Here is a 16,941-nt window from a genome sequence, read left to right as displayed (position 1 = left end):
TTTAAATTCTCCTGTAATAAATAGGAGGTTTTTACATCTACATGTATGTAAGGCATTCTGTGTAATGGATCAAGTTAAGAAATACAGCAGATGGGACAAGTAAAAAAAAAAAAAGTATGGCAGACTGTCAGCTTTGTTAATTTTTCTCTCTAAATTGTTGTTCAAAATAAATAAATAATTAAGGGTATCTACAAAATACACATCTTCCTCCAGTACATAACTACACTTCTAATTTTATTAGCCAAAATTAAGGACAATGCAAGTACTTAAGGTAAAGTAGTTTGGGGATAATATTATAGAAGGACCATTTTTGAGATAACAAAAGTGTTTTAAGATAAAACGATGAGCTATTGATTGCTTGTTTAACAGTGGAAAGTCTTATTTATGCAGTTAATTATTCTGTTGATGCTGTTTTGATTTGCCCAACACATAATGTGAAGTTTTACTTAATTTTATTATCTTAAAAGCTACAACAGAAAAGATTTATGACGTGTTCTGAGACATGAAATAGAAGCGTGATTCCGTCTGATGCTCACAGTTTTTGTGCGTCGAGACTAAAATCTCTCACTGTCACATTTGTGAGCCCTGCCATTGTTCTTTTTAAGGGCCTTGTTTCATTTTTCCTTACATCTTAAACTGGGTTTTAAATTCAGTTCAAAGGAGAAAGTAAGGCTACAGCGCTTCACATAAATCTATTGCAGTGGTGCAGGGCACAACAGATGAAATCTACCGGCTCAGACCCACACTGAATAAGAAAATGAAAAGGTTTGACGCTCTGCAATACTAAAGAGTTCATCCTTTCTAGCATGAAGAAAGATTCCATAAAGATGAAGCTGCTTCTCCTTTGTTTTTAAACCAGACTGAACCACATCTGATTAGCAAGTTAGATTTAGATTTTTTTTAGTAGAATCTCACAGCCCTTCTGCTTCCTTCTTATGATTATCACCATTAATGACGCAATGACAAAAAGGTTGTAAGGTAGCTCTTTAAGGCAGATGCAGGGAGCTGAAAATGCACAGTTACCTTTTCTTTTCATCAAATTAGAGGGGAAAAATAAGCCATGTTTACACCAGGTCAAGTAATTTCACCTAATTAACATGCACATGTTTTCTCTTTTCTCCCATTCCATCAGAAGCCAATAAATTCATCCTTCCTGTGCCTGTTTAAAAAAAATAATTACTGAACTGTTCCAAGCTGCGCTGTTTGTGTGGGTAGGAAAAAAAAACAAGTAAGAGAAAAACGACAAAGCAGTGGAAAAAGCAAACAAAAACAGGATTTGACTAATTTTTACTCATTACCATATCTGAGTCACACACCATTAAAAGGGAACCAGTCTTTTAATACCAACCTTGTTATGGTTTTTTGAGTGCGAACAATCGCTTGCAAAGGTACTTATCTGTGGATTTTATTTTATTTTTTTACATTCAGTGATGTTACAGTCTCAAACTTTTATATATTTGATTTTGTGTGAGATCTCCTAAAGTTAGCCAATAATAGAGGTTATAAGTAGGAACAAAAATTATATGTACATATATATACATATATATATATATATATATATATATATATATATATATATATATATATATATATATATATATATATATATATATATATATATATATATATATATATATTATATATATATATATATTTTTTCCAGCTTTATTCAGCCAGTAGAGTAAATATGTTGAATCAACTTCAATATAATGGCATCTGAAATTTTGTCTCTACCAGCACATAAAGATATCTACAACATGTCTCAAGCTCAGTCTGATTATTTGGATAGTGCATTTTGCAGCCTTTAAAACATTTTCTCCCAGGGCTGCCCTGTTTCTAAGCTCCATCCATCTTTTTGTGAGCTCCCAGCCATCTTCTCATCAGCTATCTACTATGTAGCTTATTGAAGCACACAGCTTATCTAAAGCTGAAAGAAAGAGGTCAGATAAGCTCATCATGACAACAAGCTCCATCTTAGGATAACCTCTGACTAGTGCAGGTTACAAGGTTGTGAGATACATGCCGGTAAAAATAGCAACAGTGCTGACAACAACTCTGACCCCATGCATAAAGCTGTGCAGCTCCTTCAGTGACAGACTGCTGCATCCTAGGTGCACAAAGAAACGTTATGGCAGATCCTTACTCCTAGCAGCTGTTACACTTTATAACCATCACTGTTCCCAACAAACTTAATACTAAATTGTTTGGCAGCAAGAAGGTTCTGGGTTCGATTCCCGGGCAGGGGTCTTTCTGCATGGAGTTTGCATGTTCTCTAGCATTTAGCACATTAACAGTAATCTCAGTATTTGTGTGTTTTTTTTTTTCTATTCTCCCTTAACACTGGAGAGAATGAAGACAGTGTTTCACATTATCTTAAATGGATTGAATGGCATTTACAAATAACTTCCTTGGTCAAGTAACTTGTCTTAGACTGATTTCCTTACACTATTTTAAGTTAATCTATTCTATTCTATTCTATTCTATTCTATTCTATTCTATTCTATTCTATTCTATTCTATTCTATTCTATTCTATTCTATTCTATTCCTTTATGAGTTTTACTGATCCCTAACATTTTCTTGCAAATGTTAGGAATCAATAAAAGCAGAGAACAGTTGGGTTTATACTGTTAATTGTGAAAAAAAAATGCATGCTTTTCTTCCGCTTCAGAGTTATGCGCTGCTTTGTGTTGGTTCTGTTAATAACACCCGAACAAACTCAATGTCCTGCAGACATTGTATGGATGCGCAGGTCTTATTGCATGTTTGCAGCCTTTGGGCTTTAGACTGTTGAGCCCATTATGAGACTTCTCTGTGTTAAGGCATGAGGGGCTCAAACCTATTGAAACACACCAAGTCCAGTTCTGAAAGAACAAGTATGCCTGTGGGTTCAATTCTACCTCTTACAGCAGGGGGGCTTTACTCAGACCATGCGGTGAGCACTGCACCAGCACACTGGCGACGATCCCACCAAGGAGACGGGGATCACAGTGCCCAACCAAGACACACATGCTCACTCTGCAGCAGCCACAGCGTGCCTGTCTTTTAAATCTCTGACATCCAGCTTACAACGAGCAGCCACAAGAGTATATTAGATCTATCAGACTTGTCAGCATTTGATTCTGCTTTATCACCCTGGAGGTAATAAAAAATGCAAATCTTTATAAACTGAAAGAGCCCAACCTCTTAATACTGCTTCCTCATGTAAATCTATCTCAGCTCATAGTTCTCAGTGCAAAGAAAGCAGCCTTAAGGTGTCAGAGCAAAGTAGATGTGCCAGGGACAGAGACCAGATGCTTGCAGACAAACCAAACTGAGGCTAAGCAAGCAGACAGAATACAAAAGTAGAGAAAAGGATAATTTTCATCAGCATCTATACTTAACTACGTTTTTTTTTCTTACAATATTCCTTAATTACATGTTTTCAGTGTATTTCTACACATACATCTGTTAGCTGCATTACTTTCTTAAGCTTACCCCAAATAATAACAACTTATCAGTTTGTAAAGTTTTCAAATAAATTAATATTTTAAGTCAAAAGAACAATCCGTCTAAGAAATGAAATCTTTAATGTGAGAATGTTTACGTTTTTCTTATAAACCCCTAAGAAATCCCAGTTTTTAACAAAAACAGATGGTGCTATTGTCGGGACAGTTCTCTCAAAATAGAGTAAACCTTTTTTCATTCTCACTTTAATTGAATTTCTAATTACCTCATATTATTCTGTTTCCCTCGGGTACAAATATGATGTGACACAGAAGTTCACTTTCTTTTAGTTACAGTTCAGTAGAGTGGATGAGGAACCATATGTATCTGGCACAGTGAGCAGGATGGTAAGCTGCTGGAGGGAAAGAATCTCATACATTTATTTTCAGGGAAATAAATATATACATAGGGAGATAGCTAAAAGTTACTAGGATTTTAACTAGAGTTGAGTACTTCAGTCAGATCCAAAGAAGATTGAGAGTTTGTTTTTAACAGAATTAATCTTGCAACAAAGTGTGAATAGGTAGAATACCAGTTAATATTAACTGTGAAGTATAGTGTAGGATTTGTCATGCTGTGGGCCTGGTTCTCTTCCAAAGGCTCTAGAAACCTTAAGTTTATGGAAATTGCAAACTCTTACCTGAACACTTCAAGTAAAAGTGTTGGCCTCTAGCAGCAAACTGAAAATAGGTCACCACAGAGTCTTTCAAAGGGATGATAATAAATGGCAAAATTACCACAGAAATGCACATAATCAACCTAAACTTAACTCTCAGTTCATAGACTCTAATCCTGTAGAAAAATGCAACAAAGTTAAACCCTGTTTAGAGACAATATAAAGAAAAAAAGTTGAATATCCTTTTCTTTCTATTTTGAGTAATTATTACATTTTTTACACTTTCTTCATGAAATAAGTGCACTAAAAATAAAGTTTTGTCTTTAATTTCAGTTCATTTACGACACATATTTACCATATATTGTTCTGTATTTCTTGATATTTATTTTTAATGTTTAAAAATATTTTATAAAAGCTAAAGTGGTTTATTTGTATTTTGTGTTTTATTCAACTATGTTTGTGTCTTATCGTTATGGTAGTTTTCAGTTTTTGTTGTTGTAAAGTTTTTTTTTAAAGAATAATGTAATTGTAATGTTTGTGGTATGCACCCCCAGATGAATAGTCTCCACTCATGTAGAGACTAAATGAGAGCCGTACAAAAACGGAAATAAAAGAAAATACACACAACATTTTTAAGGCTTTTGTAAGGTATGTTTTAGGGGTGTAAATGGTACTTACCGTCCTGACTGTCAGTTCTGGTGGGTTGTCGTTGATGTCAGTGATAGATATGAGAGCTGTAGCTGTGTTGGAGAGCCCAAAGTTTAGATTGCCCTCCATATCTGTGGCTTGGACAATAATGGTGTACTGGGACACTTTCTGTGAACAGAAACAGAGAGGTCATGCTCAGAGATCGGTGATCCTGCAATAAATAACAGCCGGTAAAATGAACCTTCAGTCTCTCATGTATAACTTGAACTGTACATCAGTAAATTCTGCATAACTTAAAGCCTTGCACTGCACACCGATAACCCTTTCATTCAGGAACTAACTGTTCACTGGGACAACAGTCTAAATGGAGCACCTCATTTGCTCAATACCCCACAGCAAACAGCACAATAAACAAAGACAAACACACAAAGTTAAAAAGAGGAAACAAATAATTGGAATAAGGCCCATTCATTACTGTCTGCAAGTCTTGGCTTTCTGCTGTGGAAATAGAAATGGGTCATCATTCATTTTAATGAAGGTGGCACCACCTTAAGATGCACGGGAGAGCTTTAGATAATGAAAGGAGGTGAAAGGGCTTTATTTAGTCTAGTTACTTTGAAGGGGAGTGTTTCTAGAGTGTGCTGCATCGTGGGCCGCATTATAATGTCACATTTATGCCTATTGTTTCTGTCTTGAAGAAAGGCATTTATCGACAGCCTGAGAGGTGAACTGTTCTGTGCTCTTCAGGTTTTCCCGCACATCCCACTTTTTGCAGAAGTGTAGTTATGTTTCAGAGTGGAACCGTTCCTTTAAATATCAACATGAAAGATGCCATTTTAAACATTGGGAATCACAAATGTTAATCTGCAAAAATAAAAGAAACAAAAATAAAAAAAAAACCTGCTCTTTCCACTTGAGGCAGCAAATGTCCTTACAAAGAAAGTCTGCAAAAATTTAAAAGTGGTAACAGTAGAAGAATCCTTACTATTTAGTGTGATTTTATGTTACTTCTGGTGTTATATACTTCAGTACTTAAGAACTTAGTAATTACTTCCCCTCCACTCATGTGTGGTAAGAAAAAAATATATTTTTTAAAAAGGAGATATGCAGGACAGACTTTTGTGACAGACTGCTGACCTGTTCAGGATGTACACCTCTTGCTCAATGACAACTGGAGGTATACTTCCCTTTAACACAAAAACATGCACCCATACACACAAGGAACTTGCAACCCTAAATGCTGATGGACCATTCATGAAAAAAAATTGATTAATTGCTGAAAAAACTAAATTCCTGTACTCTGCTATCATAAAGGAGGCAGAACAGAATTTTGAAACTTATTATAATTCATTGCTTCATTCTGGTTGTTAAATTTGAAAAATTGAATGACCTTATCGGCTGCAGATTTAATAAATCTATTTGATTACATTACACTTCAATGGGATTGTGGTATTTTATTAAAAGAAGCAAACCAGCTTTATCTATTAATTCTGAAATGTATGCTTAAAGTGACTGAACAGGACAATATCAGTCAAGGCATAATCCTCCTGCTTAAAGTGACATGCTGAATTTTTTCTGGCAGTTTGAGGAACTTGGGAGATTTTTTGTCACGGTGAGAGAGATTTCCTCTTTTTTTTCTCAAGAAATATCAAGTGTAGAGACACTATCTAGAAAGGCTTAACATGAGAGGTATGATGATGCCTAGTCTTTCAACTTCCAAGTGACCTACATATCCAAGAGAGAGGCTGCTGTTGCACATCATCTAACTGATGGCTGAGTCAGTAAAACTTCTGGCCCAAACAAACAGGACTGGGCTCTTAGAAGTGTGTTTGTCTGTTTGTATTTCCTGAAAAGACAGTTGAGATCAGCAAGTTCCCCATCATGGCCGGTCACAATAACAACTTATCCCTGTGTGACCTAGATAAACAGAGCTTTCTGACACATGTGACAAGAGGTAGAAGCATCTGACCATCTGTAAGGTGACTGCATGGCTGAAAGAACTGTGTGCCAGGGTCCTCTGTCCACCTGACGTAGGACTCCTGCATCAACTTTAGATATTATGTTTTAGGAAGAAATGGTACATTTACAACCTAGCTTAAGGCGGCTTCCTCTATGCCATCTAGTTGGTGTGAAACTGAATGAGTTGATTTGGTCTGACAACTGAAGAAATATTAATTTTTTCAATCTACCTTCTTTTTGGCCTAGTGGGTTAGAGCAGTGCGCTTATGCTGTGAGAAGGTTGCAAGTATCCCATTCGACTCCCACTGTCTCCTCTCTGGGTTCCTGAGCAAGACCCTTATAACCCCAGATTGCTCCCCGGGTGCTGCATAATGGCAGCCCACTGCTCCCCAAGGGAATGGGTTAAATGCAGAGTTAAATTTCTCCAACGAGAGCTCAATAAGTCCAATTGTTATAGAATTAAATTCAAATAAAAATGAGAACATTTCCCTTGGAGCTTCTTAGGATCCAATACACAGAATGAAATAGTTTAATCAGTCAAACAGCTACAATTTAAAAGTCCAAGTATTTTTTCAGAGATTTAGAATTTCATTTGTAGCAGCACTGAAGTGCTTTTTAAAACATCCCTTTTTTTCAATTTATAATCTGAAGATGCAACAGAATTGTTGATTGACAGGTTTTGAAAAAGTAAGCTATTTGATGTCTAGGAATATTTACAGTGAAATTATTTCAAATTTTTTAGTGAAGATATTCTCGTTTGTAAGTCTAATGGTGGGAACGGTGGGATTCCGTTTTCACCTGTGTATGAGTGCATGTGACTCAGTGGTATCATCACAGACAAAAATATTTTATGATATGATCTGACAGGTTCAAAAGTGTTATAAAATTCAATGTCAGACATTCATTAATTTACTACATACCATGATCTTGTTTAACAGATCTGCAATTAGTTGAAAGAATAGATTTTATAAAAAAAAAATACCTATTTTGATGTAAATACAATACAGTAAAAATACTTTAAGATGTTTAATTTTAAAACAATTTCCGGACAATGGCATGTTTTTTTTTAACAGTGCATTGCATTTTGAATAAATTACCTTTACGATTAGGTCCATGTGGCCACAACAGCAATGAGTAATGTTAAACCGTTTATACTGGAGGGTCTAGAAATTTATAAAAATGTGGGATTTAAAATAAAGGAATGAAGATGAGGAGGAAGTGGGGACATTTGGCAGAAGAAGCTGCTGTTTCGGCTTCTGCAGGATGGAGAGCTATGCTACAAAGAGCTCCTGTTTCTATTTGTGGCTGTTAGGTTAGAATGGTTAGAATCAGGTTTGAAAACATTTTCTCAGATATATTGGAAACATTTGTGTTAAAATGACTGAAAGGGGCTTCACTGTCACTTTATACAGTTGCTGATTAAATTCTATTTGATTTTGATTTGATTTTAGCTTCTACCAACAGTGTTAGCTCTAGCTAATATATTAAAATGTAGATCACATGCTTATCATATTTGTTTGTTTCAAGATATATATCCTGTGTAACTCCTCATGAAACCTTTGAGGCAGTGTATGTTGTTTAAATTAACACCAGTCAAATGCAATATGATAAAAAACACCTCAGGTAATATTAACACTCCTGTGTTTACTCTGTATGCTCCAGTTCAGTTAACCCATGGACAGAGTCAGTGCGCGATATATATATATATATATATATATATATATATATATATATATATATATATATATATATATGTATTTTCATATTCTATATTTTTTTTTACAATTATAAGTTACAATCTATTACAAAGGAGATTTTTGAAGTTAATAGTAAAATGACAGCAATGACAGCAATGCCTTAAAAGTTAAGAAGAAATTGTAGGGTTTATCATTGTATTTGAGAAATTTACTCATTCTATATTTTTCTGCTGCTGCATCTCTTTCAATATATTCTAATTTTCTCTGTTTTAGTAGAGCATTATAGAGCCCAGTGCAGGAAAACAACAATACATTTTAAAGTGCATTTACATGCAGCCAAACAAAAAGGAAGCAACGACATGAAAGCAAAGCATTTGAGTCCCTGCTGACTGACTCTGTCCATGGTGCTGAAAGTTCAGGCTGTCCTTAGATTCACCACCCTCTCAGTCACTGTGTGTGTTTTAGTGTGCGTGTTTTCCACATTGGCCATATATAAGCCTGTCTGCTCTTTTGGTTTGTTTTATTCCTTTAAATCCATTTGTCTTAATTCTGCCAGAGAGTAGAAAAGGAAGTGAGAGAGAGGATTCAAATCAAGGACAGGCCACCATTCACTCGATGGGACCTGCTCCTTTGTTCTGCATCCACAATGAATCGTAGCGATGTTCCAATGTCGGGTTGGGGCAGTGCAAGCTTTACCACATTCTTTTTAAACCTATATCTCCAATGACTCTATGTCTAGGGGCACTTATGATTTCTTAAAAAAAAAAAAAAAACAAGAACAAACCCAAATAAAAGGTTAGTAATAACAGACACTGGAGATAATTCTACATTATAGCTGTTAAAGTTCTTTAGTTTTTTTCTCTCTGTTTTTTTCTCTTATTGTATTCTTTATGAATGCACATTCTGGTACTCTTTGATCTCTTGCCACATTTTTTTTTAAATTACATCTAAGCTGTTCAGTGTTTCTCTGCATGTTGTTTCTTAGCCTGCTTCTCTGGCTTTATCTCTTTGTCTCTCCAAAGGAATGTGGCGGATTGAGGGATCTGTCCAAGCTCTGAGACCAGTTAAAGCCCCCAGTAGGAGTCATTCTGCATCTCTCTGAGTCATTATGGAGTGCACCGACATGTTAATCTGATCCAACCAGCCCTATTAATGAAAACTCAATACTCGCTGCCCTTTATTAGATTCATAATGAAATATCAATACCATCTCGCCTCATCCACTGCCTCAGTAAACAGAACCCCCCTCACTAAATGTGTCTCTCTGCAGACTCATTGAGACCCAGTCATATGCATCAGTCATGAAATAGCAGCAGATGGTTATGAGAAACTAGCAGGCTGGGGCTTTGATGGATGCATCATCCTCAGGGCAGGTAAAGAGCCAGTAGGTGGTGCTCTCACACAGTTGGGGGAGGGGGGCATGTTGCTGGTGCATGCCATCCTGCAGGGTTATATCACCCATCTGAGGGTAGTTATGAGTTTAAGGCCCCCCCTTTGCACACATATGCATCCATTAACCCTGCATTGAGTGGGAACAGGTGGGACTGGGACACGTAAAAGCACTCGGTGTACATGTGTTTATGCACATAATGCGTGCACACACAGAGAGACACTCTCCCCTGTCTAAACAGGCCTCTATTGAGTACAACAGAAGTGCTGAACAGAAATTCTGTCCATCAGATTAAAGTCCAGCACTGGCAGGAGATACAGCTGCTTGTCTCAAAGCCACACTGCTACAGTCCAGACCTAACTTAATCTGCACAAGCAAAGAGCCATCAGAGACCCCAGAAACATCTGCGTCCGGAGCACTGCCGACCATAAAACCCCCAATCCTTTTTCACAAAGCCCTAAATAAGCCAGTACCCTGTCCAGGAGACTGAATACGAACACCAGGAAATGGCTTTTAGTTACCAGCTTTGGCTCCTCAAATTGTCGGTAGAGCAGCTGTCAGCTTTTAATACCCAAATGCATGAGATACAGTGGGACTTAATTAGAAAAAAAAACCCCAACAAACACACAAAAAAAAGACTTAATGTTGCTATGAGTTGATGAAGACTAAGTGAAAAGGAGTAACATTCTGGCAGCAAGATATTGAGAGGTGAATAAGTAATCTCAACTAAGTGTTACTGCAAAGGACCACTGAGGGTAAAGAGTTGGAGCCCAGATGAGTGAGCCTAGCTGCAGTCTTGACTTGGGTGAAATGTGTTCCGGCACGCTGGGCACCCACTCACCACATTCATTGGCTTGTCACTTGCAATCTTTGTCAAATGGTCCAGTACTACCTTCTCTCTTTCCGTCTGTCAACCTCAGTGACCCAATGAGTCACTACCCCACTGCTCCTGCTTCGCAGTAATCACTTAAAATAATAGTCAAACCTTAACCTATTTAATAAATGGCAATGAATATTTGTCCGAGACATTTAATTCACTTGTTTTTTCTCTTTTACTTTTCACGTTGAAACTTTGCCTTCAAACACATTCTGACATGATATGAAGATAAACTTAAAAATGTTTCTTGTTTCAGTAGTCAGACTTATTTGTTGTTGTAATCTTATGCTACGTTCACACCTAAAGCAGCAGAGGCAGCAGAAGCAGCTAGTTTACATGTAAAGTCAATGGATGATGCGCATCAAGGCGCAGCAAAAGGTCCCACAGCGCATTTTGAGCAGCAGGAGCATCGCATCTCAGAAGCTAAAGCAGTGCCTCAAGAGCTTCTCAACATCTGACGCACATGATGCACTGCGAAAGCAGCAGCTGCTGTTGGAGTTGAAAAAATTTAACTTTTGCTGCTCGACGCGCCACATCAACCAATCAGAGAAGCTGATCTGGGAGCTGGCAGGGAGACGCACACAGCGCTGATGATTCAGAGCGCTATGATCACTATGATCAAATTTTATTAATGCCTAAATTATCTTAAAATGCTGAAATATGCCAGCATAACATGTTCACTTTAATTATCCTGGTGCCTGTAGTTTTATGTACATGAAAACCGCTTTCCAGCTGCCCCGGCAAACCACGGGGAGGCGACAGGGCCAGAGGCTGCTGTTGAATGGGATTCCTAGTGACAGAGCTCCGCCAGTATGTGGTGGTCTGAACGACTCCGACAGAGAAACAATATTTGAAGGCAGGATCGTAATCTGGATGAGCTGACTGCGCAGATTCAGTTTTCAGGTGGACTTTCTCACTTTAAAACATATTAAAACTACTTTTTACCCACTGATCATAGCAAATGTAGCTGCCATTGTTACAGGCAAAGAAATTATAGGGTTGCATGTTCTAGGTACTCTGTAGTGTTAGTTTTCCATCACCTCAGGTGGGAGAATGTTATGTCAACAGATTCTCCCACCTGAGGCGTGGCCCCGTTTACCGTGGGTGTATTGGCTAGTTCAATGATTAATCCTGTCCTTGCTCATCAAGCTTACAATATGGATTAGACAGTGCTTAGGCATACTTAGAAAAATTACTGAATCTTTTAGAGGATGTTAAATTAATAGATAAATAACATTTTAGATTTCAACTTACAAAAATAGTTGAAAAACATGGATAACTTTCTTTCCAAAACGCAAAAGGCTCTTTATATGAAGAGAAGTGCCTTCTGACCTTTTTTCTTCATCCTTGCATTAAAATGTCAGTCAAGCTGGGTTAAACACAAAAGCAATGATGGCTTGAATAAACCTCACAAAAGTGAAGACTCATTGTGGAAGGCACACAGTTCTCTGAAGATTCTCTCAGTTCCTTTGTATTTGCACTTACTCAGATATAAAGGTAAAACTGAATCCACTTGATTAGATACGCCTCCACATTAACGCAAACAGCTCACATAGTGGATAAAAGAAGCTGTGATTCACTGCTGAATAAAAAAAGAATACTGAGTGAGGAGGTTTAATTGACTGTTCACCTGCGCATTGCAACACAATACACAGACATGATTAAGCTTCAATTCTGAACAGTCTGCTGCAACAGATGAAAACATGCAAAGCTTTGCACAAATAACCACTTGTACGGCAACGGGTCATGCCTCCTCACTAAAACTAGGTACAAAGGACAACAAGCTCGGAAAGAATTCTTTGATGAGACCAAACGAAAAACAGTCATTTAAAAAAAAAAATCTAGTTCTGACTAAAATGAACAATTTTAAAATAAGTATTCTGGTATTCTCCTAATTCGTAACCCCCCAGTCCCCCCCAAAAAACTGTTTAATTATTCCTTTTATGTAAATACTGGGATCCAAAAGTCTAAAACTGTGACTCGGTTTAAGGAAACTAAGGGGCCTCATTATTTTTCGTAGAAAAATCTTTTTAAAATCTGATCAGACTTTACTAAAACTCTTCCACAGGAAGCTTTGAGAAATTCTACACTTCCCTTATGCAATAGTATCATCAGACCTGGAGGAATAGTTTATGTTGCAGTTTCGAAAAATAAAACAAAGAAGGTATAAAACCTTGATAACCTCTTGACTGGGGAAGGAGATTTGCAGTGACTCTGTGCGTCCTCCTGACTGGTTGCGCAGAGCTGTGTGTTGCTGCCAGTTATTGCCTGTACACATTAACTGTGTCACAATTAATGCTTGCCGTCACAGTTAGATGTGAATACAGCAAACAAGTTCATAGAAATTAAACTTTTTAAGGAAGTGTCTCATGGGTGTCCATTCTCAATCTGTCTCAGGTATGCAGGGATATCCCACAGTACTTCAATTTGACAGCCTTTATGTTTTTATAAGAAATAAAAGTTGAACATTCTCTAACAATTTTATATTTGTGAAATTTAAAGTACTAAAATGTGAAACCATTCTGGCATAAAACATCACAAAACTAAGTTAAAACAATGTGGAGACTACACAAAGCAGATAACCCCTCCAAAAAATGTCACGTCTCTTTTATATACTTCCATGCAGACAAATATCAAAAGAACCACTAATTCTAAATTGTATTTTTTTTCTTAAATGATGCATTCAGATCAAAGGCATCTGGTTTATGCAAAGTGTGGTGTAAATGCTTTGTGGGGCATTGAAAGGTCCTGTGGTGCAGTTTGAGTGTTTTAAAGCGTTTAAAGTATCTGCCATGGCATGTTTTAAACTTTAAAATGTCTTATCCATGTTCAAAGTAGCAGACAATAGAGTTGGAAAATCTGAACTTGTGCAGTTGGATGTGGCATGTCAACCAATCAAAGGATATGCCACATCCATCTCCTCATCCAGGAGACAGCAGGGAAAAAGTCACTGTATCTTAGCTATGGTCTCTCCTACAGCACAGCTGTTTATTCATTCTCATCTACTACAATCAGCAGCAAGAAACTGCCTGGCCATTTTCGAGGTAGCTATAATTTGGGATTCCCACTGCTACCAACTGCTGTTGTACAACTTTGGTATATTAAGCAACATTTCAGACACCTCTATCAATTTCCTTCTACAAGCAACTACATCAAATCTAATGAATTTTTTCTGTGTTTTTTGAGACTGATGAAAACCAGTGAAAGCACTTATTACTCTTAGTTTGTCATCAAGAGCCACTTCAATCTTCAAAGCAGTAGCGACATTTACATGCTCATGAGTAATCGGAATAAAAGGGAACTTGGACAAGAAATTTGCCATGTAAACAGTGAGTAAGAATATTCTGATTGGATTTGACAGGATTGGAATAAAATTGTAAGCAAACTAAGAGGGGTTGCTTATGCTGATTGTCAAGGAAGTAAAGCTTGTGTCGTTATCTTGGTGCTGATATTTTGCTTAATTGCTAATTTCATTCACCTGTGTAACTCTACCTGGTTTCTCATTACTGCTCATCTGATCCACCTGCTCCTGCCTCTATTTAAGCTGCCTCACACCTAACCAATTTTTTATGGTTAGGTGTGAGGTTTTGGACCTTCATCCTGCTACACACCCACTGATCTTCCAATTTATTATTTCTTCTTCATTTAAGATGTGTATTTCAAAGAGTTACTTTAGTTTATATCTTCCACCACTCTAAACAATGAAAGTGCTCTTCAACCTTTTACAGTGGGGACTGGTTGGAAATGGACGGTTTCCTGCGTGATTCCTGTGTGATTCCCACGTGAATCACGTTGTATTTCCTGAGGCCAGTTTTTTTATTTCAAAAAGAACTGCAATGTACCCGGACAACCACCAGGTGGCGCTTGGGACCTCTGCCGTGCTGAGGGTGACGTTTGTGGCCCTGCAGTCAACTGAAAAGCAGGTTTATTGGGGATCTTGGTGTGATACTGTGCTATTTTATTTTGTTTTTGATTAAAATAAAGTTAATGAATTAATTTAACATAAGCTTATGCAGTCAAGTGACTGCATAATCTTATTTTATGAAAATGGTTGCGTAGTTATAGATACACCTCCGATCTTATCTGAGAACTGTTATTTCTATTTATCTGCATCGCTATTATTTAATGAAAAATAAAATTAATTAAGTTGGAGCCGGGGATAAGGACTGTAGCGCAACCAGAGAAAGGCGACAGAGACAGTGCTGCGGCTGGTGATGTTGAAATTAAAATCATATCCAAAGTTGATTCCTCATTAAGATAAGCCAAAGTTATTCAAAAGGGTATGTAAGAAAATATATTTTCTTTAGTTTTGTAAAATATAAGTGCCGTTGAAAGCTTTGTTTTTGTGTGTTACATATCATTTCACCATTTATTGGGGGTAATTAATTGAATGCTTATTTATTTATTGAACATGTGTATATTTATTTATTTATTTAGATTGGAGTAGATGTGATTAGATGAGCTTTATTGATCTCACAGTGGAGAAATTCACTCGTCACATATTGGCATAGAAGTTACTGGAGGTGCAAACAGGGAGGAAAAAGGTGCATTAAGAATAAGCAATATATATACAGTATATCCAGGTATATACAGTATATCCAGGTATATACAGTATATCAAGATAAATAGGATTAAGGTGCATGTGTACATGTATGGCACACAATGAAAAACAAAACAATAGGAAATAAAAAAAAAAGAAATAACGATATGTGCAATACGGATGGCTTATATACAGGAGGAGAAATATTGCACATTCAACATATTGCACAGCATATTGTTCAATAAATACAAAACTATAATGTAGCTGCAGTGGTTTTTACAGGAGTTATTGTTGATACAGTCCGTATCCCCGGCTCCAACTTAATTAATTTTATTTTTCATTAAATAATAGCGATGCAGATAAATAGAAATAACAGTTCTCAGATAAGATCGGAGGTGTATCTATAACTACTATCAATCTATCTATAAATATTTTCATGAAATAAGATTATGCAGTCCCAATGTTAAATTAATTCATTAACTTTATTTTAATCAAAAACAAAATAAAATTGAACAATATCACACCAAGATCCCCAATAAACCTGCTTTTCAGTTGACTGCAGGGCCACAAACGTACAGACACGGTGTCTACTGCAAGTCTCTGACTAAAGGAGCTGGTCAGCTCCTCTTTTTATACAGGCTCATGCGTGAATGTCCAACGAATAACTCCAATTGTTGTTTCAAAAATAGAAAACCTGGTTTCATTCTAACTTTCATTACTTTATAAAAAAAAAGAAAGAAAAATTTTAAGGCAACTCGGCCACAGTTGGGATTGAAACCACAAGCTGTTAGTCTACACACCACTCAGCTTAACCACTGCGCTATAAGTTCGCAACACGTGACAGCCCTCCCAGTCTGCTACTTGACCAGACTGGGAGGGGTGTCACGTATTGCACGGCAAGAAAGTAACACACAAAAACAAAGCTTTCAACGGCACTTATATTTTACAAAACTAAAGAAAATATATTTTCTTACATACCCTTTTGAATAACTTTGGCTTATCTTAATGAGGAATCAACTTTGGATATGATTTTAATTTCAACATCACCAGCCGCAGCACTGTCTCTGTCGCCTTTCTCTGGTTGCGCTACAGTCCGTATCCCCGGCTCCAACTTAATTAATTTTATTTTTCATTAAATAATAGCGATGCAGATAAATAGAAATAACAGTTCTCAGATAAGATCGGAGGTGTATCTATAACTACGCAACCATTTTCATAAAATAAGATTATGCAGTCACTTGACTGCATAATCTTATGTTAAATTAATTCATTAACTTTATTTTAATCAAAAACAAAATAAAATTGAACAATATCACACCAAGATCCCCAATAAACCTGCTTTTCAGTTGACTGCAGGGCCACAAACGTACAGACACGGTGTCTACTGCAAGTCTCTGACTAAAGGAGCTGGTCAGCTCCTCTTTTTATACAGGCTCATGCGTGAATGTCCAACGAATAACTCCAATTGTTGTTTCAAAAATAGAAAACCTGGTTTCATTCTAACTTTCATTACTTTATAAAAAAAAAGAAAGAAAAATTTTAAGGCAACTCGGCCACAGTTGGGATTGAACCCACAAGCTGTTAGTCTACACACCACTCAGCTTAACCACTGCGCTATAAGTTCGCAACACGTGACAGCCCTCCCAGTCTGCTACTTGACCAGACTGGGAGGGGTGTCACGTATTGCACGGCAAGAAAGTAACACACAAAAACAAAGCTTTCAACGGCACT

At 37.0% G+C, this 16,941-nt stretch overlaps 1 protein-coding gene across 2 annotated transcripts in view; it reads right to left on the bottom strand.

The window, feature by feature from the left end:
- cdh4 (cadherin 4, type 1, R-cadherin (retinal)) overlaps positions 1 to 16,941 on the bottom strand; it is a 366,212-nt gene that overhangs the window by 31,121 nt on the left and 318,150 nt on the right. For both annotated transcript variants that reach the window (XM_038295142.1, XM_038295152.1), the window contains exon 9: positions 4,779 to 4,916. In XM_038295142.1, the coding sequence (XP_038151070.1) occupies positions 4,779 to 4,916 (138 nt within the window). The remainder of the gene's footprint in view (positions 1 to 4,778; positions 4,917 to 16,941) is intronic.

Source organism: Cyprinodon tularosa, unplaced genomic scaffold (genome assembly GCF_016077235.1).
Source record: "Cyprinodon tularosa strain WSP-4 unplaced genomic scaffold, ASM1607723v1 ctg11, whole genome shotgun sequence".
Taxonomy (NCBI): Eukaryota; Metazoa; Chordata; class Actinopteri; order Cyprinodontiformes; family Cyprinodontidae; genus Cyprinodon; species Cyprinodon tularosa.
Note: the sequence above shows the minus strand (reverse complement) of the source record. Positions and strands in the feature narration are given on the sequence as shown.